The sequence below is a fragment of the Pholcus phalangioides genome, unplaced genomic scaffold, assembly GCF_987345545.1.
Source record: "Pholcus phalangioides strain wild (caught in Gottingen) unplaced genomic scaffold, Ppha-v1.0 ptg000013l_1, whole genome shotgun sequence".
Lineage (NCBI taxonomy): Eukaryota > Metazoa > Arthropoda > Arachnida > Araneae > Pholcidae > Pholcus > Pholcus phalangioides.
In genome coordinates, this window is record NW_028301606.1 from 23,219,939 (window position 1) to 23,247,702 (window position 27,764).

At 32.5% G+C, this 27,764-nt stretch overlaps 2 protein-coding genes across 3 annotated transcripts in view; one reads left to right on the plus strand and one right to left on the minus strand.

The window, feature by feature from the left end:
• The first annotated feature begins 624 nt into the window (after positions 1–624).
• Positions 625–11,831, plus strand: LOC149078798 (uncharacterized). Its single transcript, XM_089240920.1, has 10 exons — positions 625–777; positions 2,699–2,771; positions 3,397–3,538; positions 3,711–3,791; positions 5,041–5,085; positions 5,898–5,953; positions 6,075–6,153; positions 6,737–6,865; positions 7,718–7,795; positions 10,502–11,831. Exons 2-10 carry the CDS (start codon positions 2,710–2,712, stop codon positions 10,628–10,630), a joined length of 801 nt encoding a protein of 266 aa, XP_089097046.1. The 5' UTR covers positions 625–777; positions 2,699–2,709; the 3' UTR covers positions 10,631–11,831.
• A 932-nt stretch (positions 11,832–12,763) lies between these two features.
• LOC149078799 (DNA repair and recombination protein RAD54B-like) overlaps positions 12,764–27,764 on the minus strand; it is a 28,842-nt gene continuing 13,841 nt past the window's right edge. For both annotated transcript variants that reach the window (XM_089240919.1, XM_089240918.1), the window contains exons 14-23: positions 26,909–27,020; positions 26,233–26,412; positions 24,854–25,071; positions 23,709–23,864; positions 22,879–23,005; positions 21,111–21,283; positions 19,293–19,409; positions 17,798–17,926; positions 14,904–14,972; positions 12,764–12,873 (exon numbers count right to left, since the gene is read on the minus strand). In XM_089240919.1, the coding sequence (XP_089097045.1) occupies positions 12,796–12,873; positions 14,904–14,972; positions 17,798–17,926; positions 19,293–19,409; positions 21,111–21,283; positions 22,879–23,005; positions 23,709–23,864; positions 24,854–25,071; positions 26,233–26,412; positions 26,909–27,020 (1,359 nt within the window). In that variant the 3' untranslated portion in view covers positions 12,764–12,795. The remainder of the gene's footprint in view (positions 12,874–14,903; positions 14,973–17,797; positions 17,927–19,292; positions 19,410–21,110; positions 21,284–22,878; positions 23,006–23,708; positions 23,865–24,853; positions 25,072–26,232; positions 26,413–26,908; positions 27,021–27,764) is intronic.

Here is a 27,764-nt window from a genome sequence, read left to right on the forward strand (position 1 = left end):
AATTGATATCATCATCATCATGCCCCCAAACTTTCAGGTTTATTTCCACCTATGAGGGTGGTGGGCCAATAAAGGCTGTTGGGTGGTGGGGCGGAATCCCCACCAGTTAACATATAATAGAAAGGCTTAGTTTGTTCTTTCTTTACGTTCTCATCTTGTTGAATCTTGAATGTAAATTAAAGAATCAAAGCAAGCAAATGCCATAGCGTAACTTCAGAATACTATATGAATAACCAAGAACATTATGTATGAGACGGGGGGGGGGGGCAAAAATTCATCTCTGCCGAGGGCACGAACTTATGAGGAACGAGACCTGGATATGACAAAACAATCAAATGCCATTATTTATTTTTTCTTCCCTCAAATAATTTTTCATTGCATTTTCTACACATATTTTAACTTTAATTTCTCGTGATAAACGTGAAGTTTTTTTTTATCTGACTTTCCCTGTATTTTATATAGGCCTGTATATTTTTCCACTATTCTTTTCTTTCTACCAAAAAAAAAAAAAAAACCGCTTTCGAACATTCTTGTGACGTCACGGATGTCAAGTTATCATCTGCTTTGAGCGACATTTTCATTATGTAAAGACCACGATATCTGCAGTGGTCCAAAACAAACATTATAACTTAAATGTCAATATTTGTTTTGATCCGAGTGTCACCAGAGCGTAAATCAGCGTCTTGGAGCTAAGATAAAAAGAAAAGTAATTTGTTGCTCTCTAATTGTGTTTATATACTCGTGCTTAGCGAAGCAGCTGCAGCATCGGATTCCCTCGTAAGATTTTATTTCTAGATAATCCATATGTTGCACTATTTTCATATTGCGAGTAAATTTATAATTATACGTATATTTCCGTGTTGTCTCGGACGCTCTTGCTGTATAAAGGAAAGAATAAGATCTCGTTTCCAGTTTGAAATAGTTCGATTGAAATGTGGGAGGGAACAGGGTCAAGGCCCGGCTGTCACTCTTAAGAGGCCCTGCGCAAAGAAGGTATTATTGCTCCCCCCCCCCCCGATTAGGGTCAAGGTAGATATAATAGCACACATATGTTGTTTAAATTTGAGCCCTTCAAAAAATAATCTTGTCACATGTGCACTCTACCTGGTGATGTCAGGGGTGGGTTTATAGTTTTCCCACTGGTAGGCTGCACAAGTTTTGCTGCTCTTATCCCATTCTAATCCAATTTTCCTTACCACTCATTCCTTCAATTCGCTGCTCTGTGCTATAACCCGCTTGACTCTCTACCCCTATAAATATGCCTGTGTCTCTAAGTCACTCCCATGTCCAGGCTATCTGTATGCCACTCTTTTGGTCACTCATATTCTTGCACAAACTCTAGTTTACTCTTTTTTTGTTGCTCACTGACCTGGTTTCTTTACTTTGTAGGTCATTCTTTTGGTCATTTACATACTTACACACATCACCATATGGCAGTAATTCTCAAAGTATGCATTGCCAACCTTTTTGTTGAGGGAAGCGGCAAGGACTTATTGGAGCATATTGATCTGCACTCATTCATTGCTTTGAAGTGGTTCTTTTCTAGCCTATGTTGGGAACCTACGGATAAACGATGGCAAGAGCGAAGGAGTGGCAAAAGTTTGAGAATTACCATATGGCAATATCGGGACTCATTATCCTTGCAGAGTAAAAATATGTACAAACATAACAGCTAATTATTATAAGCATAACACATATAAAATAATAATCTCATTAATTGTGATGCTGGGAATTAGGATGTCAATCAGAAGAATGTGTTTTCTGAAACAAATATTCATTATAATTTCAAATGTAGATTACAGCACTAAAAATTCACTCATGGCACTAGATGTGCTTTCCAACTGTTAGGTACACACGTACATGGCACAACTCACTCAGTAGTTGATTGCCCATGGCAATGTGATTTGAAGGAAGAGGCACTCATATTTGTGAAAAGGCATTCGTATTTGATATAGCATAAGAGAAAGATGTCCTCTATGTTGTTGATACAACATATACCGAAAACTGGCTGTATGAAGAAATATTGATGTTTCAGGAAAGTAAAATTAATCTCTGCCCTCACAGAAACTTCAACTCTGGTGTCTCATATGCTGATTGAGTTCTCTGCCACTAAACTATGAAAACAGATAGAATATTTCCCTCCTTAGAGCATATATATCGGCATACATTTGAGAGACCAAGGTTCGAGTCCCCATGAGGGTAGAGATGAATTTTCCTTTCCTAAAATATCGATATGTCTTCGTATAGCCAGTTTTCCCATATACATTGTATGACAGTGCACTTTGCAATTGGCTGGATTCCTAGCCACGACCAGTATCATAAACACTTGCTGCCCCCGAAGCCGAATATGCCAAAATCTGCAACGTACGTCGCAGAACAATTAACGCTATTGCAGAACAATCTGGAAGTATTTTAAGAAAAAGTGCAAGAAAACACTATTGTGCGGATTTTCACCACAGAACATTTCCAGTCAGCCGAGGGTTTGTTGCAGAACAATGCAAAACATTCTGGTGTAGCAAGGATGAAAGGCCACAAGGTAAAGGATTGTGATCAAAGATTGTTTTGCTAAAGTATGCAATAAAACCTTTCTGCCTAGATACAATCTTCAATCAATATCTTCACTTTCCAAATGTACAATATATTATGATGCTTTTGATACATTGGCATTTTTTATTTATGCATTGCTATTTTGTTTCAGGTTTGAAGATAATGGAAAGAAAAATTCTATGTTTGACTCTTATTTCGTTATGTTTTGGATTGTCACGCTCAAGGTATTTTTCATTTATTTGTTTTCTTGCTTTACACTTTTCAGATTTTAAACTAGTATAGCAGGAGCCTGGGTGCCAGATCACCTTAAAAATTAGTATTGGTGCCTAAAATTTTCTTAATGTGGTTACTAAATTGCAGGCTGAGAGCAGGATTTCTGTCAACGTGAAAGAGAATATAATTAACTATAAACATCCCAATAAAATATACAGCCGTAGCCAGAAATATAACAGGGGATAAATAATAGGATGATGAGGGCTGATTACTCCTTCTATAGCAGTCATTTACATCTTACATTTTGGTGAAAGAGGATCGATCCTTTTCTCGGTCTTGTTTGAGGCTGTATTCAAAATTTCTACTCTCAGTATAAATCTCAACATGCAGACTTTTTTCTATGCAAACTATGACTGCAAGGTATCAGTAGCCTTTAAAATAAAAATATTATTCTTGAAATAAAAATACTCCAATTTAAAACATTGTGGATTGAAAGTGGTAGAATATTGATTTTCAACTTTATTCATCTTGTGAGACATGTTGATTGATGAAATTTAATGTTGATTCACAGGTAAATTTTTAAGGCATTCAGGATTTCAATGTGTAATCTGTGTTTGAATTTTCAATCTCTTGTAGGGATCATAGGGTTTTAGATGAGCTGTTGCCAAGAATTTCATCAGGTGCACATACTGAAAATCAGATTTTACCAACGGAACTGAAAGATCCAGTACATGGAGTCAAAATGGGTGTATCTTCCAATGCTTGTGACAACGCTGTTGTAAGTACATTTAACCATTATGTTGTTTTAACAACTTTTATCGATCCTGTGTTAACTTTCTCATACGTGTGATGTATTTTATCATTTTGTTATAATGTTTGAAAACTTATTGAGACTGCTGTAAAAAATATTCATTTAAAAATAAATAATTTTTTCATTCTGTCTTTTATAGGATAATTTAGATGTAGATTGGGATGGATCGCTAGTGAATCACTCATGTTTTCATCCAAAGAATCCCTTTCCTATCATGAAGGTATTACATTTTCTGAATTATTAAAAAAAAGCTTACAAAAAAGTAATATTAAATATGAATCAATAAAATTTATGGTATGTGTGACTTCAGTGAAGGTTTTTTCACCTGATTTATTTGTAATCCTGATTAATTAGAATGTTTATAGTGACTCCACTAGTCTTCAACTATGATTTAGTCATGTCTTAATACATGGGCCCCACCCGGGACCTCAAGTGCAGAAGGGACCTTGTGAAAATGATATCTGGTTAAAATTTTCCACAGTAAATGCATGCAAATTAGTAAACAAGCATTTCTAGCAGGGGGGGGGGGGAGGGTCCTGAGAAAAATCACTTTTCTTGGGACCTGTGATACTCATTAGACAGCCCTGCTATGATTATGATTGAAACTATAGTATGTTTTGAAAAAACACAAGGTTTTTTTCTAATAAAAATTAAGACAGTTTTTTCTGGCAATAGTTTTTTAGTCATAATTTTTACTGCATTCAATGGTCCATTTTTCACCATTCCTTGTGATGACTTTTATGTGTCTTCATCTTTGAATGGCATCTTGGGTAGTCAAAGCATCCCAGTGAAAACATTTGATACCCTCAGGCAACACAGTGGTGGTTATCTGAAGTTGATCTTTTGTGGTTTGCCATTAAAGGAGTGAATAAATGCTAGCTGGCACACCCTTTGGAAGGCTCTCCAAAGAGAGAAACAGATTCGGGAACTCAAATATTACACATATTTAATTGGAAACAAAAATTTTATCATTGTGTAGTACTCAATGCATATAACATCCATTTTAGTTGGAGACAAAATGAGAGTTATGTCCACTTTTGTTGCTGGTTTTCCACTCAAGAGCGACATTTTCATACTTTTATTTATTAAATTGAATGGCCAAAAAGATACCTACACAGTGAAATGCCTCTTTTGCAGACACTGACAGAACAAAAAAAATCTGTCTGTAAAAGGGGGATCATTAAACAGGGGTTAGAAATACATACTTTAAATAGATCCAGGAAATTGTTATTTGGCAGTAAAAGAGGGATGACTGCATCTACAAGGTGATCGTTAAGAGGGTTTTTACTGTATTAACATGCCTGATTCCTGTTACATTAGTTGTAAGACAATTCTGATTTTACAAAAATAAATTTGATTTTAAAAAAAATGAAATTCTCATTATGTATTAAAAAATCCTTGTATGTTAAGAAAGAAATGGTATTAATAAAAATTTATACCATTTGATATTTGTTAAAATTCTTTTTTAGAGTGTAAAGGCTGTTAAAGAATGTGACATTCCAGAGAGTTATTTTGTAAGTATATATTTACTCATTAAACTTGCACAACACAAGATATGGGATAATAAAAAAATTTCAGTTGTAACTTCATGAAAAATTCTCATTATCATTAAAATATTATCATAGATTTGCATGTGCATTAATTTCTCTGCTTTATTCAGTAATTTAATACAATAAATATTCAACTGTATTAAGAAAATTAGAAATGTTCATGTCAAAATTAATTAGGCACCAAACAAATTTTAATTAGCATCTGACATAAGACAGTACTTTCATCATTTAATGCTAGTGATATTAACTTAATGCATTGTTAAAAAGAGATATTTTTATATTGCTAAATAAAAATTCATAAATTTATTCAATTATCATATTTTAACGTGTATAAGCAACCCCCTGATTTTTTGGGCTTAAAATTTTGGAAAAGTTTTCAAAGATTTTTTTTAATTTTAAGGAAGTGCTAAAAGAAGAAAATTTTTATTCATTATAGAAATCAGTAAATTACTCTTCACTCTCATCTTATACAACACAATCAGCTAGGTGATTATCATCATCAGAGTTGCTCTCATCATAAATTGCCAGGAATTGAATTAATATCTATAACACTATTCATGTATAAGAAACCCCCCTATTTTTGGGACAAAATTTTTTATGCAAAAAGGGGTTCCATATACACGTTAAAATATGGCGCAGTTTGAATCATTAAATAATGGCTTGGGCATATTTTTCATGTTAATAATTTTTGTGTATAAAACTGCTATTTTCACATTTGGTAGCTATGCTTCATTGCACACACGCACAATCTGAATTGATTTTTTTTTCTTTTATAGCCAAAACATATCTGTATGAAAGATAAAATTCATTATGATGCTCTTATTCCAACTTAGTAAGTGACAGTTTATAGGCAGAAATCAACAAAAATAATTCCTTCCGTTTTGTGAAGAATTTAAACTGTCAATTACCAAATGTTGATGAAAACTACATGCATATGTCTTCTTTTTTTACAGTGGTAATCATAGACCACTTTGGCCGATTTATGGCGAGTATCAGTTCGTTCCAGTTCAACGTTGGCTCCATAACTTGGAGGTAATTTTATTAGGTTTTTTTTTCTCCTCATTAGGTCAGGGTATAGAATTGTGATGAAAAAATAAAGATCAGGCAAAATAAAATGTGTTACTTTGTTTTCATTCCCATTCTTGAAATATATTTTTTTAAAGGAAATTAGTATTACAATTTATATACAATACAACACGAGTATTATTATACAATGCCCTAACAAAAATTGTTACATAAAATTCATGAGTAAGGATATGTAGAGAATGTTGCTTTTTTTATTTGCAAAAATTTCTTATAGATGTAATTTCAGTTTTTTTTTTTTTTTACATAACTCCAACGAATTGGAGAAATGATTGAATGTGTAAAAATCTTATCGTATTTAGGTATATTTAAATTTCTTACTATTGTTTTATATATTCCATAAATTTTTAGTAAAATAACCAAAATACATGATGTTCTATCATCCAAAGATTTTCACACAACACAAAATATAAATTCAATTTATGCCCAACGATTGATGAATTCTAACTCTAAATACCATTCAGCTGAAATTTAATTAATTTAATTGCTTTTAATTTAATTATTTGTAACGTAAATTCTTTTTTATAAACAGCATGGTGCTATTGTTATGCTGTATCATCCATGCGCCGAGCCTCTAGAAGTTAAAAGACTGAAGATCTTAGTGAAGAGCTGCATCAGGAAACATATAATTACGCCATATAAATCACTCCCTGTTGATCGAGTAAGATTTTGGCTTGATAAAGTTAACTGACATTGATGAATGTAAATTTTTTATTGGGATTATAATGTAATTTATTAGTTTATAAAATGTAACCAAATATTCCAGTAAGTGTGGTGGAATCATTGGTTGTGGAATCTACTGTCACTGAAAATATTTATTTCTTTGGTTGGACAAAATGCTTTAGCTTTTTTTTTTCTCCCTCATAACACACAATACAAAATGCCAAATTGTGTTTAGTCTGAGACCTTTATTATTGTAATGTTTGTAGATCTCTGTACCCTCACAAATAATTGAAGTTCTTTTTGCACATTTTTTTGTGATTCAATTGACTTAATTGAGTAAAGTTATAGGAGATTGGGCGGAGTTATGAGAGGATCTTTTTTAAAATTATCTGGACGTGCGTGCCTGAAGTTATTATTACCGCAAAATCTATCAAGTCATTGGCTTTTTTTTGTCTGTAAAGTATCATCAGGGCTTGACAAATCTCAGGCACCAGATCATCACTGTGACTATAAAATCTGTATTGGCGCCTAGGATTTTCTAAGTATGACTGCTAAATTTGAAGGGCTAAGAGTAACACAAAATTTTCAACCCATTGCAATGAGACTTGACATGGAGAAAGAGTTATAAAGTCCTAGAAAAAATTTAAAAAAAAATCACTTAGAATAGTTTTTTCTTAAGCAAGAAAGCATGCTTGGCTCTTAAGAAAATTGGCTGGTGCCTAAATATTTTTTAATTGTCAAATCCTGTTAATTATGATAAAATGTGTATTACTTTGTTCTGCAAATAATAAATGAATGAGATTTTTGGTACCGTTGGTTTTTTAAATTGAAACTTAGTTAATTATTTCAGCCTTTATCACTGGTGTCTTGGGGTTGCAAACTTTTGATGAATCATGTTGATAGAGACTCAGTTACAAAGTTTATAAAGGTTTGTATTTCTAATTGATTAGTAATATAATTTCTAGAAGAAATCTAACATTAGGCATTATTGTAAGTATCTCACTCGCGAAAAATTCTCTAAATAATATCTGAAATCTGTCAGATGGCTTGCCGATTCACAGATAAGCATACAATTGGAAATTAAAGATATCCAATCGGTTAGTTTGATGACAAATGTCTCTTTTCTATCATAGAAAAATATTTTATTTCACCTTGTAGTTTTGTGGATAGTAGGGAAAGAATCATACACTAGCATCAAAGTATTGTTTTTGTTGCTTAAAATTTTTGAAAAATAAATTTAGAAAAGAACGTGCATTAAAAAAAATGTCCCTTATTGGCAGAAGCACAGCATACCTTAATATAAAATTCTTAAACACTTAAATATATGTATGGTGTGGCACTTTAAAAAATATGATTATTAAAGTTATTCAATTAAAAAAATGTATAGGAATTGAAGTGAAGAGAAATATTGGTTCACTTTTTCATTTGCTATTTTTATAACTCATTGTAAGCCATGAAAAGAGATGAGCTTCACATGAAGGTACACCAAAATAATGACAAGATGACAGTAGAATGCATTGCTACTACAGGAATTCCCTCTCACCAAGGGGTTAGCTCACGAAACCTCTCAACAGATATTCTACTCCTTCAAGAAGGTCTCCTTGTAAATTAACTGTATTTTGAACAGTTTGATGGCGTTTGAATAAAAAAGCATTGCACTTCTATGTGAAACGGTAAGACTGAAGGAGATAAGATGGATATATGTTGTTTCTGAACCTAACTTTTTTTGCTCTCATGCTCAAACAAAGAAAGCCAATTACAGTAGACTCTGTAACTCAACACTCCAAAAGTATCAACAAACATGTCACCTTAAGCGGATATCTCGTTAGCAGGATTTCACTCTAAATTTTTGTGCGGTCGTTTTTATGTACGTAATTATATACATTCTAACAATTGTATTAAATAAAATGCTACTTCTCATTAATTTTAATTCGGGGTTGTTTCAAAATAGAATCAAAACGTATAAAAAAAATTTACCTCATGAAAAATAATCAAGTAAACTTGCTTGTTTTTCTTTCCGAAGAGAAAACAAAATTTTTCTACACTATTCAATTTATACCGCGATTGTTCTGCTTTTTCCTGACTGCGTAGGAAGTGACATATCACACATCTAGAGTTTTTAGTGCATCATGGAGAGATGGTGCAGATACTTCTTTATCTGAACTTTCTGATTCTATTTCTTTGAAACATGAAGCACTTGCTTTAGGTGATTGATTCTAGAATATCATCGTCTGCTAAAAGTCCTAAGTTACAAGATCAGAGTCAATACAGTCACCCATAGTGCTATTTATGCTTTCTCCATACTTAAATCTACGAGGAATTTTCGGGGAAATAATCGTTTTCCAAAGATTCAGAACAAAAACTAACATGATGGAAGCAGTTCGGAATCGTGGCACTGTGCCTGAGTTCCATGCAGAATCAATCATTTCAACTGCATCTAAAACAGAAATTTTTGTGTCCATTCTAACATCCACAAATTCACAAATTTTTTGTCTGTAATTTTCTGTAAAAAGTTTTCATACTTAGGATAATTCCTAATTTCCTTGATTGAGACTTTTTGCGAAATCTTTTGCTTTCTCTTGAATTATATTGATCCTGATAATTGGATTGAGTGAGATTGAGGGATTTGAACCACAAAAGAGTTGCTTCCTCTACATCACTGAATTCTGATTTCTGATGCGTTTTTTGCTTGGTTCATAAGATTCAAATGCTGAAAAAAATTTCCCTCATTTTTAGCAAATGTTGAAATGGGTTCTGTGCAACTCCATATTCTTCTGCGAGTTCACTCTGAGGTTTTCCCGATTCTAGTTTTTCGAAAATTTCAACATTTGATTTTAAAGTTGAAGTTCGCGTGGAGTCATTGCCTTCATGGCCGTCGATACAATGATAACCAAATGACATATTCAGTATCTAACCAGGATTTAGCTCTTTTTCTTTTATTCCTTTTCCAAGAAATCGTAAAACCGAGTTCCTCCAAAAACATTCTCAGCAACAGACAATATCAAAACTCACAATAGATAAGATTTTTATTCCTATTGGATGTTGACAATTTCAACATCAATAGGGATCACACCTAACTTCTTTTGGCCATGAAAAGAATGAAAGACCTGTCCTGGAAACGCCACTAAAATGATGGGCTGGCCTAGAGGCTTCAAACATTCATTCTTCACATGCATGATCCCCCCCCCCACCCATAGCGCAAAAAAGGGACCCATCATATAGAACAAAGAATTATCAAAGTACCCATGGACAACATAAAAAAATTCTTAGAATGGTAACATACAGGCAATTGTAAAAACCAGTCCGTAGTAAAGGGACAAAAATCGTAGTCGACTTAGCCAAACACATGTCGACTTAGAGAGTTTCCCCCGTCATTGAAATTAGTATTGGGCCAACCAAGGGAATAATGCATGTTGAGTTACCGAGCGTCTACTGTATTGGCACTTGAGCATCAAGGGGTTAACAAGCAATTTATAATTACAAGGATGCTTTTCTTTTATCCGGTATGAAATTATTTTGTCATGGTAGACTTAAACCTAATTTCTCAGTTCAGAACCAATTAGCAGTGTTATTTTTTAATCACATATATCAAGCAAAATTGTGTTGCTTATTTTTTTTATTCCTGGTATTTTAGGATCATGCTTTGCGCGCTCCAGAAGGGAATCTTCCAAAACAAGGCCAATATCGTTACAAGCTGATTCATAAAGCTTTCACTGTACCTGGTTCTGATTATAAAGATTCCAAGCTTTGCCCAAATGAATAATGAGCATGTTATCAAGCCAGTCAAAAGAAAAAAAAGCATATCGCTGAAGTTAATGTTTCGTGAACATTTTTTCTTATGATACAATGTTTCTATTTTATGTTATTGTTTTAACTCTTATTTTTTTTATGATTTATTGTTTTTCAAATTTTATTTTCATTGCATTGAATACAGTTAATTCAAATTTTGTCATAGAATCAAAAAAGCAGCTGTTCTGTTCTTCCAAATCATATGCACAAATAGAAATATCAACTTCCTTTTTTCCCCTCTAGACACAACCCATCTATTAACATTGGAAAATTATACATGTATTATCCACTGCAGAGGCAAGTCTGAATAATATTTTTCATATTATGAATGGTTCTTGTGATCTTTATAAGCTGCGAGTGAAATCGGATGGTAATCTCACAATACTGGTGGCTATTCAGATTTTTATTTCCTAATCATAGATTGTGTGATTTTTAGTGTCGCTGAACTTTTAAAAGGAATGATGGTTACATTCATTAGATCTTTCTACAAGATTTTTTTTGTGTGTGTGTGTGTGTGTGTGTATATATATATATATATATAAGTTGGAAGTATCAATACATTTTTAACTCTTATGTAGTTCCTATTACCTTTTTTACATATTTTATTTTGTTCTTGCTATTAATATAGAATAATTACACTCGTATGACCTTGTATATTATATAAGCAAAAATTGGTCTTTGGTCACAGTTCTTATTAAAACTTATGAACTAATTTTTTAGAGCTTAAAAAAATTTATTCATTCCCAGCATGCATAAGTTTTAAATACTTTTTATTGTTTTTGAACATTAATTGTTGGCATTTAATTTTTTACCTTTTTTATATTGTATGGTTTTTCTAAAACATGATTAGTAGTTTGTATATCAAAAAATGCTGACCATTCCAAAACATCTTTCATTAAAAATGTTTTATTTGCATATTATAAAGTGTACAACTACATTATTCATTTACAGTATATGTAGAAGATCATGCAACAGATGGCAGTATGAACACGAAACAAGCGCTACTCAACAACATAAATACGTTAGGGCCCCACACACTCAGAAAACACATCCCGGCATGTGCCGATTCGTTAGAAATTCTGTAGAGGAATGTATGCGAGGTGCATGTACGGTTAAGTAGTAGTAGTTCATACAACAAATTATCATGCTTCTATGCATTTATAAGATACATATTTTTCAAAACAGATTTAAAAATTCAAATAATAAAGATATTTAAGTATTTTACTCCTGATTATTTCTCAAAGAATGAAAAAATTAAATCATTATCATTAATTTATTTATGTTATTATATTCATTTTTTGTGCCATAATATAAAGTACCCAGAAGACCAGTGTAAATGTTCCTTATGGCATTAAGAATATGTGTCATATAATTTTGAAATTGATTTTTTTAAGTGATGATATGGAAGCAGTAATCTTAAAGATTGTCATTTGTGATTGTTAAAAAACTATCTGTGGTGTCTAGTCATAAAAATGAAATGTTTCTTTTTTTAAGCATTTATGCTTATTTTTGTATCAAGTAGGAACTTTTTTTTTTGTATCACATTTATTATTTGATGAAAATGATTTACATTAAAAATTTTCTTTCAATATTATGATGTTTATTGGATCCTTTGTTTTTAAACCTTAAGATATGCTTGTGTCTTGTTTTATCACTTGATAATCGGTATGGATTATATGCCGAAAATCTAAATTAAAGAAAGTTAAGTTAAACTCAAAATTATTTTACTTGCAAAAGTACTCATCGTGAGCCCTTACCTTGGTAGGTAATCGAATCACTGATCTGAATTACCCCAAAAGCACAGACAAAATCACTCCTTCAAAAGGTGACACATTTTTTTCCAAGAAGGCTTTCTTCCAATTCTGAGCACAAGTGAAGGACTTCTTCCCCCCCCCCCCCAAGAGTATAAAAAAGGATAAAGGGAAAGAAAATATTTTTTCAATCACTGTCTTTTCACCTCATGATGTTTATTACCTGTGAATAAGAGGATTACCACATTCATTATTTATTGTGAATATTGTGGCGTGACATTTTCCGATGCATGTGGTTTTTCCATGTAATTAACATATGTGCGCATAAAGAATAAATATAAGTTATGCCACACAAGTAAATATAACATATTTACAGAAAGACATGAAATTACGCTTTTACACTGAAATTCACTTTGTTCATGAAGAGAAATGTTATGTCTTCACAGTCGGCTAAATACGATTCAATCTGTGAGAAACAAAATAAAAACACAAAATGGTTATTTTGATTGCATAAATATATATATACACTGAAGAGCCAAAAAAACTGGTGCACCTGCCTAATATCGTGTAGGGCCCCCGCGAGCACGCAGAAGTGCCGCAACACGACGTGGCATGGACTCGACTAATGTCTGAAGTAGTGCTGGAGGTAATTGACACCATGAATCCTGCAGGGCTGTCCATAAATCCGTAGGAGTAAGAGGGGGTGGAGATCTCTTCTGAACAGCACGTTGCAAGGCATCCCAGATATGTTCAATAATGTTGATGTCTGGGGATTTAAGTGGTCAGTGGAAGTGTCTAAAGTCAGAAGGGTGTTCCTGGAGCCATTTGTAGCAATTCTGGACGTGTGGGGTGTCGCATTGTCCTGCTGAAATTGTCCAAGTCCGTCGGAATGGACATGAATGGGTGCAGGTGATCAGACAGGATGCTTACGTACCTGTCACCTGTCAGAGCCATATCTAGACGTATCAGGGGTCCCATATCATCCCAACTGCACACGCCCCATACCATCACAGAGCCTCCACCAGCTTGAACAGTCCCCTGTTGACATGTAGGGTCCATGGATTCATGAGGTTGTCTCCATACCCGTACACGTCCATCAGCTCAAAGCAATTGGAACCCAGACTCGTCAGACCAGGCAACGTGTTTCCAGTCCTCAACAGTCCAATGTCGTGTTGCTGGGCCCAGGCGAGGCGTAAAGCTTTGTGTCGTGCAGTCATCAAGGGTACATGAATGGGCCTTCGGCTCCGAAAGCCCATATAGATGATGTTTCGTTGAATGGTTCGCACGCTGACACTTGTTGATGGCCCAGCATTGAAATCTGCAGCCTATTTGCGGAAGGGTTGCACGTCTGTCACATTTAATGATTCTCGTCAGTAGTCGTTGGTCCCATTCTTGCATGATCTTTTTCCGGCTGCAGCAATGTCGTAGATTTAATTTTTTACCGGATTCCCGATATTCACGGTACACTCGTGAAATGGTCGTACATGAAAATCCAAATTTCATCGCTAGCTCGGAGATGCTATGTCCCATCTCTCGTGCGCCGACTATAACACCACGTTCAAACTCACTTAAATCTCGATAACCTGCCATTGTAGCAGCAGTAACCGATCTAAGAACTACGCCAGACACTTGTTGTGTTATATAGGCGTTGCCGACCGCACCGCCATACTCTGATTGGTTCCATATCTCTTTATTTGCATACGCATGCCTGTACCAGTTTTTTTTGGCCCTTCAGTTTATATATATATATTCACAGTTATATACTAATTGAACATATAAACAATTCCATGATTCTCGGCCTAAAATTGGTTAAAAATAATTTTGATTCATCTCACTTCTAAATCATCATTAAATTTTTAACTCTAAATTCAATAATTAAACAAAAAACACAATGTTGTATGGGTGCAGTGACTATCCATCTGCTTCGGCGCATAATACACAGCAGGGTTGCTATACTGATACTTTGGCTAAGTCGGGTAATTCTTAGTTCATTTGGACAGAAAACTGTGCAACTGTAGCAGATTGGTTCACCCTCACATGCCTTTACAGATATCATTCATCTCTCTTATCAATGGCTCTTGACACTCTGCTGTCTTTACCTCAGTTGCTATCAGAAGTGCTATCATGTCTACAGTATTCTTAAATGACACTAGCACACAAATATTTCACAAGCCACCCAGCTTCAGACATTCTGTGGTGCTTAGCTGGAAAAAAAATACTTTTTTTTAAACTTTTTTTAGACCATTTTTAACCTATGGTGGTAACTATGATGTATTTTCAGAATGTTTACATTTCACCTTATATTTGCAGCAAGCAAGCAAGCTTGATTTTCTTTCCTTATTTCACACTCAATTGGTGTCAAAAATAAAGTAATGAAAATAGTGTGAATTGAATGTGTATGAAATATTTAGAGTTTGAATTTGTTCAGTAACATGAGTTATAGAATCTTATACATTCATTTACATGATTTGATTAGATCAAAAAAGGTGAACTTACTGGGATTAAATCTTTTGAAACAGGACCTGCAATATGTTTCCATTTGAAGAGTTCAGCCATGTTGGTATTCTGAATGATGTGAAACAAAAAGTAAGAGATTCAAAATAACAGCAAGAACTAAAACCTCCAAACAAATTTAACTAAATTTGCAAACGTATCTAACTTCCATGCTTGAGAAAACAAACGTGTTTCTTGAGTACTTTATTCATTAGCCTATACCATATTTCTTGGCCTCTCTGCTGCAGCACTTACACTCATGTAGTGTCTACATTAATTTTTGTTTTGAAAAGCCCAATCTTCGAGAAATTTACCATGATAATTATGATATATCTGTCAACTATTTAACAGCATTTCAACTGTAAAGATTGATTTCAAACATTAGCTAACATCTTCTAACAAACATTTATTAATAGAATATGAGGAAACAGTGATTATGCAGATGTGGAGTTTATGTTGAGAAATTTTTTGAATTGATGTTTTTATTCGGACTGTGCCACCTACTTTCATGTGGCAAATAAGCAAAGAAATACTGTAGTTTTGATAGGATTAATTCATTATGATACTTGCATAAGGAGATTTGAGTGACGAGAAGTTCAAAATGATGGACAATTATTTTGGCTTCTGAGTGTAAAGTAAACTTGTTTGATTTGCCCAGTGGTGGAATTTCGGAATGGTCGACATGCATAGATATATGTCTGTGTGTGTATATATCAGGGTTGGTAAAAAAACCAAAAAACTGGGTTTTTTTGGTTTAAACCAGGTTTTTTTGGTTTAAACTGGTTTTTTTGTTTTAAATAGTATCAACATTAAAAACAATGAAATTTCTGAAAAATCACTCCCACTTCCAATAATTAACTAAAATAAAATGTTTATTAATGTAATTAACACCATTCCCATGCTAATTAAATCAATAAATATTTATTACATTTTAACAAAAACCAACTTTTGCAATTTAATTATTTTTTGCTTAACTCAATGGATTACTGTGTGTTTGAAACTTCTTTTAATGTTATTATTAACCATATAGTATATAAAGGTTTTTCTCCAGTTACTTTCAGGAAACTTAATTAGGAAGCTATTTTGCAAAAAGTAATAAAAATTAGGTGAATATAATGTATTTAATGAAGCATAAATAATGCAGATTAATTAACAATGATTTACGATATACAGGGTGATTATAACTAAGGTTCTGATTTCAAAACACTGTAAAAAAGAACGATTGTCAGAATGACTTGCAAATTGACATGAATATTCCTGAAAAAATTCAATTTTATTTGATAAAGGGGAAAAAATACTTAAAAATTTAAAATTAATGACATCATCCAACACGTGGGAAATTTGCTCGCAGAATGGAAACGATAGCCAGTCATGGCAAAATGATACCTTAATTATAGCATTCACGATTTCATAATTCATGGAAACATCACAAAAAATGAAGTAATTGAACAAATAACTACAACTTACTTAAAAAATGTTAAATATGTTGTCCACCGCGTGTTCTGGCTATGAGGTTGAAAGCACAAAAATTCTTGTTCGACAACAGAATCGGAGTATGCCATGGTCATAATGTGGATGTGCTTGCAATTCGGCCAAGCGCGCGCCCTTTCCCATCCCATTAATATTCCTGAGGAACTTCTAACATATAGGGAATGTGCTGGAGATTGCAATTCACCAAAGTTTGCAATCTGACCACTGTTTATAGCATTTTGAGGTACCCCCACAGCCAGAAGTTGCAAGGGTTAAGGTGCATCCTGTCAAAATGGGTCTTCAGCAGCTGCTTTGCTGGTATTGCAATGTGCATCTTGATAGAAGTTCTATCCACCCACTGATGCTGTGGAAGTGCTGAAATGATGTGGTTGCACAAAATAGATTATACTGCGGGCCAAGTACAGCATCATCTACTTGCACATTTTGTACTTTTTTCTTTTGCGAAAGAAACTTCCATTGCTTCAGGAGTATCCATGCAAATTTTCAAATCATTCTGATCAGTACTTATTGTATAGTTTTGGAATCAAAACTTAAATCATAATCACCTTGTATATAGCTGATTATTTTTCATAAATCTGTTATTACTATACAGTAGAACCTTGATTAACTGGGCTTAACAGTGTGTGTGTGAAAGTATAAAAAAAACCGATTGAATATATATATATTCAATATTCTGCCCACTTTTATGAGACTTTTTGAAAAAAACCACTTATAAAATCTTATGCATTTAAAGATATACCATCAGAATGTACCCCAAGGATATAAAATGTGGTAAAAATGAAACCTTTTGCTAATAATGAACCATTATGATATTTTTCAAGGGAAAAAAATGATATTTAGGCAGCTTTTATTTGATTTTTTGAAAAAAACCAAAGTGGTTTTTTTAAAAACACCACTTGGTTAAAACCAAGGTTTAAACCATGGTTTAAACCAAACAACCCTGGTATATATATATATATATATATATATATAACAGATATATATATATCTGTTATAAGATATCCATTAGTCTGTATATTTAAAGCTATGTATGAATTACCGAAGCACCATTTCAAACAGGTAATGGGTCAACTCTTATCCTTTGAATTTTTGAACCCTTGGGACCTAATTGCTTGAAACTTTTATTCTTCCTCCTCTTTACATTTTACACTTTGTTCATTTTGATAGCTTAACAATGCAAAAAATTATAATAGCTGAAAATTTTGTTCGTTACTTCCAATATTGTGTGTACACCTGAAGTGGAGAAGGACAAATTCTTCATCAAAAGGCTTTGCATGAAACCTTCATTGGCTAATGATTATGTGGTTTGACTCTTTCTCTTGTGGTTAGCACATTTGAGAAATACAAGCCTCCTATAGTTTTTATCCTGTACTTATTGAGAACTTAAAAAATGGCCAATAACTTACCTTAAGGTGATGAGGTGTCGAGCTTATATTGTGTTCATCTTGTTCTGTTAAAAGTCCTTGTTCTAGACAGTTGCACTGGATGGAGTTGTGGGTTAGACACATTTCAACTTTCTTAAATGTAAACAGGTCCTGAAATTTAAAGCAAATTTAAAAAAATCCAATGAGAGTCAGGATGGACAGAGGAAATGAGTGAAGATGGCAGGGTGACCTCTCCTACTACTACAAACTAAACCAAACACACACCTCATCCACATTCCTCTGCAGAATCTCTAACAAATTGGTACATGTTGGAGTGTACGTGTTGTGAACCTAACATGAAGTTCGTTACTCTGTAAGGCTTGTTATGTGTAGTGCTGCCATAAATTTTTTTTTATGATGAATGAAGTGCAATGATTGAATAATTGTACTGGTATAGGCCTATTGCTCTCTGTAGCGAGACTTTTTAAAGGGGAGATCAGCTCCCATTCACGCCTCAAAGTTGGAAACAACAGGAGGGGTGAACTCTCCTGCAAAGCTCCACAGAGACTATAATGTACAAGAAAAAAACATTAAAAGAAAAGGGAAGATAGGTGAGGTAAAAAGTTGGAAAATATAGTTAAAAACAAACATTAGAACATCAATGAATAAGTTCTAAAGTTACAAAATCTACATCATTTACGTATACACTGATAATTTTTTCTAACTACATCACTGTTCTTACAAAAAATCTTGCTGCTAAAATACAGCATAAAGCCTGTGAATTGAAATTTTCAAATGCCTTCCCCATCAACGCAATTGGGATGGCATTGTTCCATTCAAGAGAAAAGGAGGCATTGATACTCTTTTTTATTGATATTTAAGCAAAAAATTAAACTTTAAATTTTTATACTGATAATTATTAAAAGAGTTTCATTTGCAATTTAAAAAAATTTAGCACAATTAGAATAATTATCACTTTACACTGTTACCAATCTTTTGTGAACCCAAGGATCAGTGAACTGTCTAATAAAGTGACAGACCATTAAAGCCAGGTATTCCTAGGAGTAGAATTTCAGTGCCTGGAGCAGCGTGAAAACGCTGGTTGGTAAAAAACCTGAAATTCAGGTATTTTGACCAATTAGCATTTTCAAGCTGCATGCACTGCAGAAAACTTGCTCCTAGGATAACCCAGCTTAACTCGCACCATTGTGGGTCTAACCTATTTATCTGAACCTATATGAATATTACTTGAACATATAATTATGATACATCTTGCTTGTGACATATAATTATGATACATCTTACTTGTGACATATAATTATGATACATCTTACTTGTGACATATAATTATGATACATCTTACTTGTGACATATAATTATGATACATCTTACTTGTGACATATAATTGAATATAATTTTTATTCAATTGCAATTAAATTTTTAAGTCTACATGCGATTACCTGTACAATTTTCACAGGCCGTGGTTTGAAAAATGCTACTCTAGACTAATAAAACTGTTAAATAAAATGAAAACTACCTTCAGTTCATCAACTGAAAACTGTAACTTTGAAGCACTATTTGTTGTATCAATGATGGCACCAGACAGACCCTGCTTTGTGATTTGCCGTTGAAAGATTTTCTCTTCAATACTTCCCTATACAAAATATAAAAATACTGTATTACCAAAAATTGTAATTGACTTTAAAAAAATTTTTATGCAAATTTTTTTGAGGAATTTTAACATTGTCACTGATTCATGAGCTTGAAACTTGTTAATACTGTATAGCAGGGGTTCTCAAACTGTGTACCATCAACCTTTGTCAGGGGCACCACAAAGCAAGAGCCCAGACAAAATGGTTTTCTAAAGAGATTCATAGTTAAATTGCTCTGGGAGCCATCAATAAATGCTGATTAGGGAAAAAGGGGGGGGGGGTGCCACGGGTGGAAAAAGTAGTTTGAGAACTGCTGCTGTATAGATTATACTATGCATTGATATCAGAAAATACTGTCTCATTTATAACCAAAAATTCTATATTAATCACATATCAATACAATGATACATAGAATTTGTCTATCTTCAAATATTTTTCACCATTTCAAAAATATTTTGTGGCAAATTTCATGTGCTGTTCTTTCCCAAAACAGATTGCTTTGCGTTGTTCTGCAATGAGCTCTCAGCAGACTGAAAGTTTGTGTGTTCTGTAGCAAAAATTTTGTACATAATTCCTACACCATAATATTGTTCATATATATTTCCTGCATTATTTTTATATCTTCTTCATAGCCTTTACAATTTCCATATCAGTCCACAAAACGCAGAAAAGAATTATTTTTCCTTTTTCTAAAATTCTTCCTTAGATAGTTTTGCAGTGACACCAATTCACCAATTGCTCAGTGATTTGTCACAGTTTTTGATATATTCTGCTTTGGTGTGACACTCCTGGTTTAATTTTCTGCCATTTATATAAATTAAACAAGACATTTCTTGTTAAAGCAGCATATTAATGTTTTATTAACTATAAAAAAGTGATCACCGCACATTTTGAGTTCCAAGTGAATAAATTGTGAGACGTACTCTATCTAAAGCAGTCTTCTTTTTAGGTAGCAATTACATGACAACTTTACAACCAGTCTCATAAATAGTGTATTCCCTGCATCAGCTGCCATGCTGGAAAATATCGAGGAAGACCAGTATGGCCAGGAGATTTGAATCACAGATTCTAGAAAATTCTTAACCATCTTTATCTTAAAAATCCATTAATTGGCTGTATATTGTGATCTTTATTAAACCTTGCTTTTCCCGACAAAGCCTGAACATTAAAAAATCTGATTTCCTTGAGTTTCACAGCTTGTGGTCAGCTGAAGTTGGTTTTCTGCGGTTCCCAACTTTGAGGCGCGAATGTGAACCAATCTCCATGTTAAAAAGTCTCACCATAGAGAGCAACAGGCCTACAACAATACAATTATTCAATCATTACACTTCGCTCATAGTTAGAAAAATTGATGACAGCACTACAAATAAAAAGCATTATGCAGAAATAAATTTCACATAGGTTCACAACACATACATTCCAACATCTACTGATTCAGTAGAAGTTCCGCAGAGGAGAGTAAGGACGAGGTGCATGGTTTAGTAGTAGTGGCATGCTAACTGATGTGGGGGAATATGGTATGTAAATTGATTGCGTAATTCTGAGTGGAATCACCTGCTGATGGTGTGGCAATAATACTTCACATTTGTGAGTTTAAAATATAACTATAATTTACCTATAATTGCATTAATTATTCAACTGTATGAATCCTGAACTGAATGTTATTGAGCATTTAGTGTATAATTTTGGAAACTAAAACTCACAGTTGTAATGAGCCTATAAATGTAGACTTGTTTTTTTTGGCCATCTCTCCAGATGCGAGACATGGCTTGAAGATCATTGGCAGGATTCCAGTCTATGTCATATAGGACTATGCGCGAAGCACCAATCAGATTGAGTCCAACACCTCCAGCCTTACAGCTCAGCAGAAATATAACTGAAAAGTGAAAATCAATATTTACACTAAGAGGCAGGGTATGAAAAAATTATATTTTTTTTAATTAAAAAAATTGATTTTTTTACTTAAATAGATTTTTGTGATTTAAATTAACTGACTGCTTATTAATTAAAATGAATCTCACTAATAATTAAGAATGCATATTTTTTCACCTAATCTCCCAAGTTTCAGCATTAAATGAATAAATTAACAAATGAATAAACAAACTAATAAGCAATAAATATGAACACCAAAAATCTCTGTTTATATAACATGAAAAGTTATTGAGTCCAAATTAACTTCATGGATTCACATTTTTCTTGCAGAGAAAGATTTCTTTGCAATTTTTTCCATGCATAAAAACTAGAAATAGAATAGCTATCTTTCTGCACTGCATCTAGGTATTAGGTTCAAGTCTATATTTATCAGATCTTCAATATTTCTTTTAATCAACAACTTTACCACATTTCAATAAAATGCATACCACACAAGGTTACTTTTATTGCAATATAAGTTAAATAAATGAAAAATGAAATTTAAATTTTGTAATTTAAATAAATGATTTTTTTAAATAAAGTGATTTAAATCAAGCTGATTAAATCAGCATACCTTGCTGTGAGGTATCGAAAAAATATTCTTGAACATTAAGCATAGAGGGATAGAGAAACAAAATTTCAATCACATGAATTCACTTAATTTTGAACAATCATGTATCTTTACTTATTCATTTATGAATCAAAAGCATGTTGACTATTTCATATGATGAAATTTTACAGATATAATCTGGGACTTGATTGGATCAAGAAATGAAAATAAATTTATATTTATAACCAAAAGTTATGGATAGCATAGATCAGTGCTTTCTGAATGGAGATCCAAAAGAAATAGCAATGAGTACAATAACAAGTAATTCTGTCAATCTTCTCAAACATGGATATTACTTCAAAATCAAAAAAGATTCTGACTTGGTGTTCTGAAGGATTTACTATTTGTATTAAAAAAAATTGCCTTACTATTAAAAAAATATATAATAATATACAATCTTATCTCTTTTTTTCATTACTTATACCTAGATTATAATTGATATATATATACCTAGATGTGTAATTTATCAAACACTTGATAGAAAATTCTAATACACTTGATTGGTTTTAGCTAGCTGAAATTATTCCAATTTCTTCTAACAGATTATTTATTGTATTGATTTTAATTTGGTTTAGACCATTTTCCTTTGATTATATAAGTCAAAATCTGATTGATTGTTTGTTTTTGTATGGACTGATGAAAGATTTAGATGAGAAATATTTTTCTACTATGAATAAATAGCATTGAAAGCAAAAAAAAACTTGTTGATGGCACGAAATTTTTACGAATAAAACTTGAGAAATGTTAAAAACCTCCATAGGTTCACATACTATGATCACATTTTTTAAAGGGATGGAGATTCAACGTTTTTTTCATAATATCTATAGTAAAAATGTTACTTAAACACGTAAAAATATACTTAATAAATTTAATATTTAACTTAATAATACTTAATAAAGAAATACTTAACTATGTAATAGTAAGTTCTCATAATATTGGAAAGTACATACATTCACTCGAAAAAGGTGAATTAAATTGATCAACTATTTTCTGACGTAAGGAAGAATTTGTAGACCCATCAAGTCTGAGGAAACTGTAGTTGGAATTTCGGCACAGTTCTTCCAAAATATTCAATGTCTAAAAATTATAACACACATACTATAATCATGCTCATGTAAACAAAGAATCATGATGAAAATAAAAAATGTATTGAACAGAATAAAAAGTGCTTTTAATAATTAATGATGATTAATTTTTACCACCTTATCAAAAGCGCTTTGACACACTTGTTTTTTAAAAAATTTGAAAAGCAATAAAAATATTTACTACAGAGCAATGAAGAAAAATATTGCTCTGGAACACTTGAATAAGCAAGACAGCAGGAAAATATTTTAACCAAGAGAGTTTTCTTTAATTCAAATCATGAAATTTTCTCTTGAAAGGTTTCACATTACAAAATGTATATAAATTCAAATTGGCCTAAAATACAATACATATATCAAGTGGTACTACTTGAAATTCTCACAAGATCATGTTTTTTTTCTTTTCAAGTGATCAATTTGTTGATAAAGTTGATCAAAAGTTGATAATTTAAGTTATTGGAAGTTTTTTAATACAACTTTTAGCTTAAAATAATTAATTTAAAACTGTGATTATAAGATAAAATAATTAATTTAAAACTGTGTTTATAAGATAAAATAATTAATTTAAAACTGTGTTTATAAGATAAAATAATTAATTTAAAACTGTGTTTATAAGATAAAATAATTAATTTAAAACTGTGTTTATAAGATAAAATAATTAATTTAAAACTGTGTTTATAAGATAAAATAAAACCTACTTGCGTGAAATTGGAGACAATAACAATTTTCTCGTTTTTATTGGAATCAAACATAACATGTAGCATCATGGACAAAACTTTCAGTTTGCCAGAATAACAAGAGTGGTGTGCATAGTCTTTTGGAAAATCATTCTGCATATATTCTAACAGAGAATCCTGAAAGAAGTTTAATGAAGAGATAAACACTATCACACAATCGTGGAAAGGATTTCTATTTCTTCAAAGAATAAATTAATGAAAATATATATGTCATTGTAAAATCTGAGGTCATTGCTAAGATATTTTGGCATAGGTTTTAAGGCAAATGCAGTTTCGTCATCCCCATTTAGTGTAAAAGTTGATAATTTTATAACAATGATTTTGCTTCCCCTAAAATTTGCTGCCTGCAGCAGTGTTTCTCAACCTATGGTCAGCAGACCAGAGGTGGTCTGTGAAGATGGAATAGATGGTCCACACACACAAGCAGACTTGGAAGTTTAATTTTAATTAAGAAAAGTTTCAAAAATTGTATGCTACAGAATATTCACAGTTCCAAATAAAAGAATACATATGGTAAGTTAGTGGTTCATCAAATTTTTTTCAAGCATTTTCCTGTCTTTAGGCTTTTACATGGTGCCTGAGTGGCACAGTGGTAAAATGCTCATCTTCCACTATGAAGGTTACCATCAAGGTCCATGGGTTCGAATACGGGCATAGAACATCAGAAGCAAGTTCTTTACCTACCAGGCCTGGGGTGACCACTAATGGATGAAGCCTTCATTTCCCACCTTACTCCACTGGTTGGAAATTGCTGTATGGAAATATATATGACTGGAGTTGGTGTGTGATAAAATAGTATCTACTCTCAAATATCTTTAGGCTCCGAAAGGTTGAGAAATGCTAGCTTGGAACAATTCCCCCACCCCTATATTCTTGCCATGGTAAAACCTTAATACATTTCTTGAAGAGGTTTGTTCTAGAGAGAACTATGAATTATTCTCTTTGTTATTAGAATTTAAAATGGCATGAAATATCACAGATGAAATTTTTAATTTCCAGCTATTTTTTCTTCAAATTTGATCCATATACAAGTATGAATATCAGAATTAAACATTAAAATGTAAAGCATTTAATTGAAATATTGCTACATTTTTTTTCACACTCACATCGCCCATTTCTTGATCTTCATCACAATTTTGTGGAGGATCATACAAAAGAGAAGGATGATTACAGATTTTACGTAGTATGTTTATGCATTGCAATGGTGACACATCACCACTTATACCATACGAATTGAGGACAGAATACACAGCTCTTGACTGCATCAAATGGTCATACAGACTACACTGCAGTTCTGTTGGACGACAGAATACCACAAATTCATCTACAGAGAAATAAAATAAATGCACAATTAAAAAACATAGATGTGGGAAATTCTATAAAGAATTTAAAAGTTAATAAGTAAAAAAATAAGCAAAGTTTATTTCATGCCTTTCAAAATTTTCAGCCTTAAAAGGAAAGCCTTGAAGGATCCATGAAAACAGGTACATTATTATTTTACACACAAATTGATAACAAGAAAGCTATGTCTAAAATCGACTCCAGTAAAAATATTAAATATATTTCATTAGCAACTAACTAACTTTATATATTTCCTACAACTTAATTATTTGCAACTATGAAGATCATTAAGTTTGGATTTAAAAAAATTGATACGATGAAAAAGTCCAGTGAATTTCAACAAACGCTAACAAATTCCCTGGACGGATCATGCTGATCCCTTGGGAATACGTGAGGATGACATTATATTATATTATATTTAGGAAAAAAAGGTCAGCAAAGTATTAGGTGAAGATGAAGCTATAATTCTACCTATTTATATTTCTTTTTTTGTTTGAATCATACTTCTGACTGGGATATGTGAATATAAATATATTGAAAGTATAATACAAAAGCCTCCCTTCCTGTTATGAAACACATTAAATGCATTCAGATATTTTGTGTCTTTTATTGGAACCATTGCTAAAAGTGTAAGTAGCATTTAGAAACTCAAGTCATCAGTTATATCCAAGTTTTCTTTTCTATTTTGACACACAAGATAAAATGAGGGGTTACTGTATAATAATATACAGTGTTTTCCCCTGTTGACCATTGCTAAAAGTGTCAGTAACATTAAGTAGTATTTTCCCCTGTTGATAAATCATGCTCTCCTTCAACTACTTCCTTCTTTAATTTTTTTTTCCCCTTTTCTTAAAGGTTTTCCCAAGAGTTCCACATTATCTATCCAGGGAAATTGTGTGAGTTAATTGCAAACACATCCATACTCAAAGTAGGATTTGATACCAGACCTACATAATGAAAGACTAGCATAATGACCACTCAGCCAGAATGGTAGATTATTTAAGAGACTTTAAAACTGTGAATAATAAAAACTAAACTTAAGATATTTTTTCAATACACAACATCATTACAGCACAAACATATCATGCTTCAAAAAAAACTAAAACAACTACTTTCTTAAACAGCATTAACAAATTTCACTTACATTTAGGAGGTAGATACTTATTTATCACTTCTTGAGTTCGTCTCAGAAAGAACATGCTAACAAGTTCAGCAAGTTGAACAGCCCGTGCATCGCCCAAGTCTTTATCATCTTCATTACAGTCTGGATTTTGAGATAACTTTATGGGCTCAGCATAAATCCTGCGAAATGCTGATATAGGACCTGGAAAAAAACTTATGAATGAAAAAACGATAAAAATTCATTGGAATGTTATTATGCTGGATTATAGCCAAACCCCAACTTTAACTTCAAAAGACTGAACATTTTGGAGGTTTGCTATATTCCATCTAATAAGAAAATATGAATCATATCACAGAAAAAATCAAAGAATATAAATGTAGTCACACCAAATCACAAAATATTCCAATGTTATTTATGACAATTTTATCAACTGATTGGATAATAGTGAAGTCATAACTAAGCGATACACCATGATTTCAGATATCTGTGGCATAACCAGGTTTTACTAAGTAAACAATATTTAGTTAATGAGTTGAAACTCTCTGGTATTTAAAATTTCGCAATCAGCATTTCTACTATTTAGTGTTCAAACACACTCTATATAACACACATATCATCAATCACATTTAGTTTGTTACGTAAAATTTGGAGTATAACAAACTTTTGAAAATATAGAAATATTGAGCATCAACCATACCCAATATTCCAGGATTTACGAATTCTACTATTGCATAAAATTCTTCCAAGTCATTTTGAATAGGTGTACCAGTTAACAAAATTCGTCTTTTTGTTGGCAAATTACTGATGACCTAAGAATAAGTTAGGAAAAAAAATTTTAACAGAGAATGCATGGATTAAGGTTTGGTTTTTTTTATTTAAAAAAAAAGAAAATTAAAGTGAAACATGCAGTAGTTAAGAATAGTTAACAGGGTTAAACTTAAAAATGAAAAATAAAAAGAATCATCAAATATTCTATAAATGCATTCTACAAGTGTTGGTACCGTAATTCCTGGTAAATAAGCCACTGACAAAAAAGAAAAAAAGATGCAATTTTCATATGAGAGCCCCCTCCTGAAACCAACTGCTCATTGAGGCCTTGGGAGTACTGAAAAATATAGCCATTATGGACCAGTTTTCTTTGTGATTAAAAAAAAAAGAAAAGACTTCTTCTGTCTAGACCAGTGTTTCCCAAAGTGGGCAATATGGCCCGCTGGTGGAGATGGAATAGTCCAGGGGGTGCAGCAGAAGCTTTGGGTTTAGTATAGGATCCTATGGGTTGGCTCTCTTGAAATGGGGGGGGGGGGCAATGAAATGGAACGAAAAGTTTGGGAAACTATGATCACATCTGAAGACTACCCAACATTTATTGTGATACCACTTTCATAAAAAAAAAAACCTTTTTAGTGCCCTATTTCTTATGTTAAGCTGTTATATTATACCTATAGTCACTTCCATTGGTCCATTTTAGCGCTCTCTTTGAGAAGATATTGACCAGTTTGGGAAACACTGCTTCAGGCAAATAATAGAATAGTAGTTTTTTTTAATCCCTGACT

What these genes read in the sequence shown, in the direction of transcription:
- LOC149078798 (XM_089240920.1), top strand. Translation starts at nt 2,710, where the DNA reads ATGGAAAGAAAAATTCTATGTTTGACTCTTATTTCGTTATGTTTTGGA. An exon ending in ATCCCTTTCCTATCATGAAG is followed by an intron (nt 3,792 to 5,040) that starts GTATTACATTTT and finishes ATTCTTTTTTAG; the next exon opens with AGTGTAAAGGCTGTTAAAGA. An exon ending in GTTGGCTCCATAACTTGGAG is followed by an intron (nt 6,154 to 6,736) that starts GTAATTTTATTA and finishes TTTTATAAACAG; the next exon opens with CATGGTGCTATTGTTATGCT.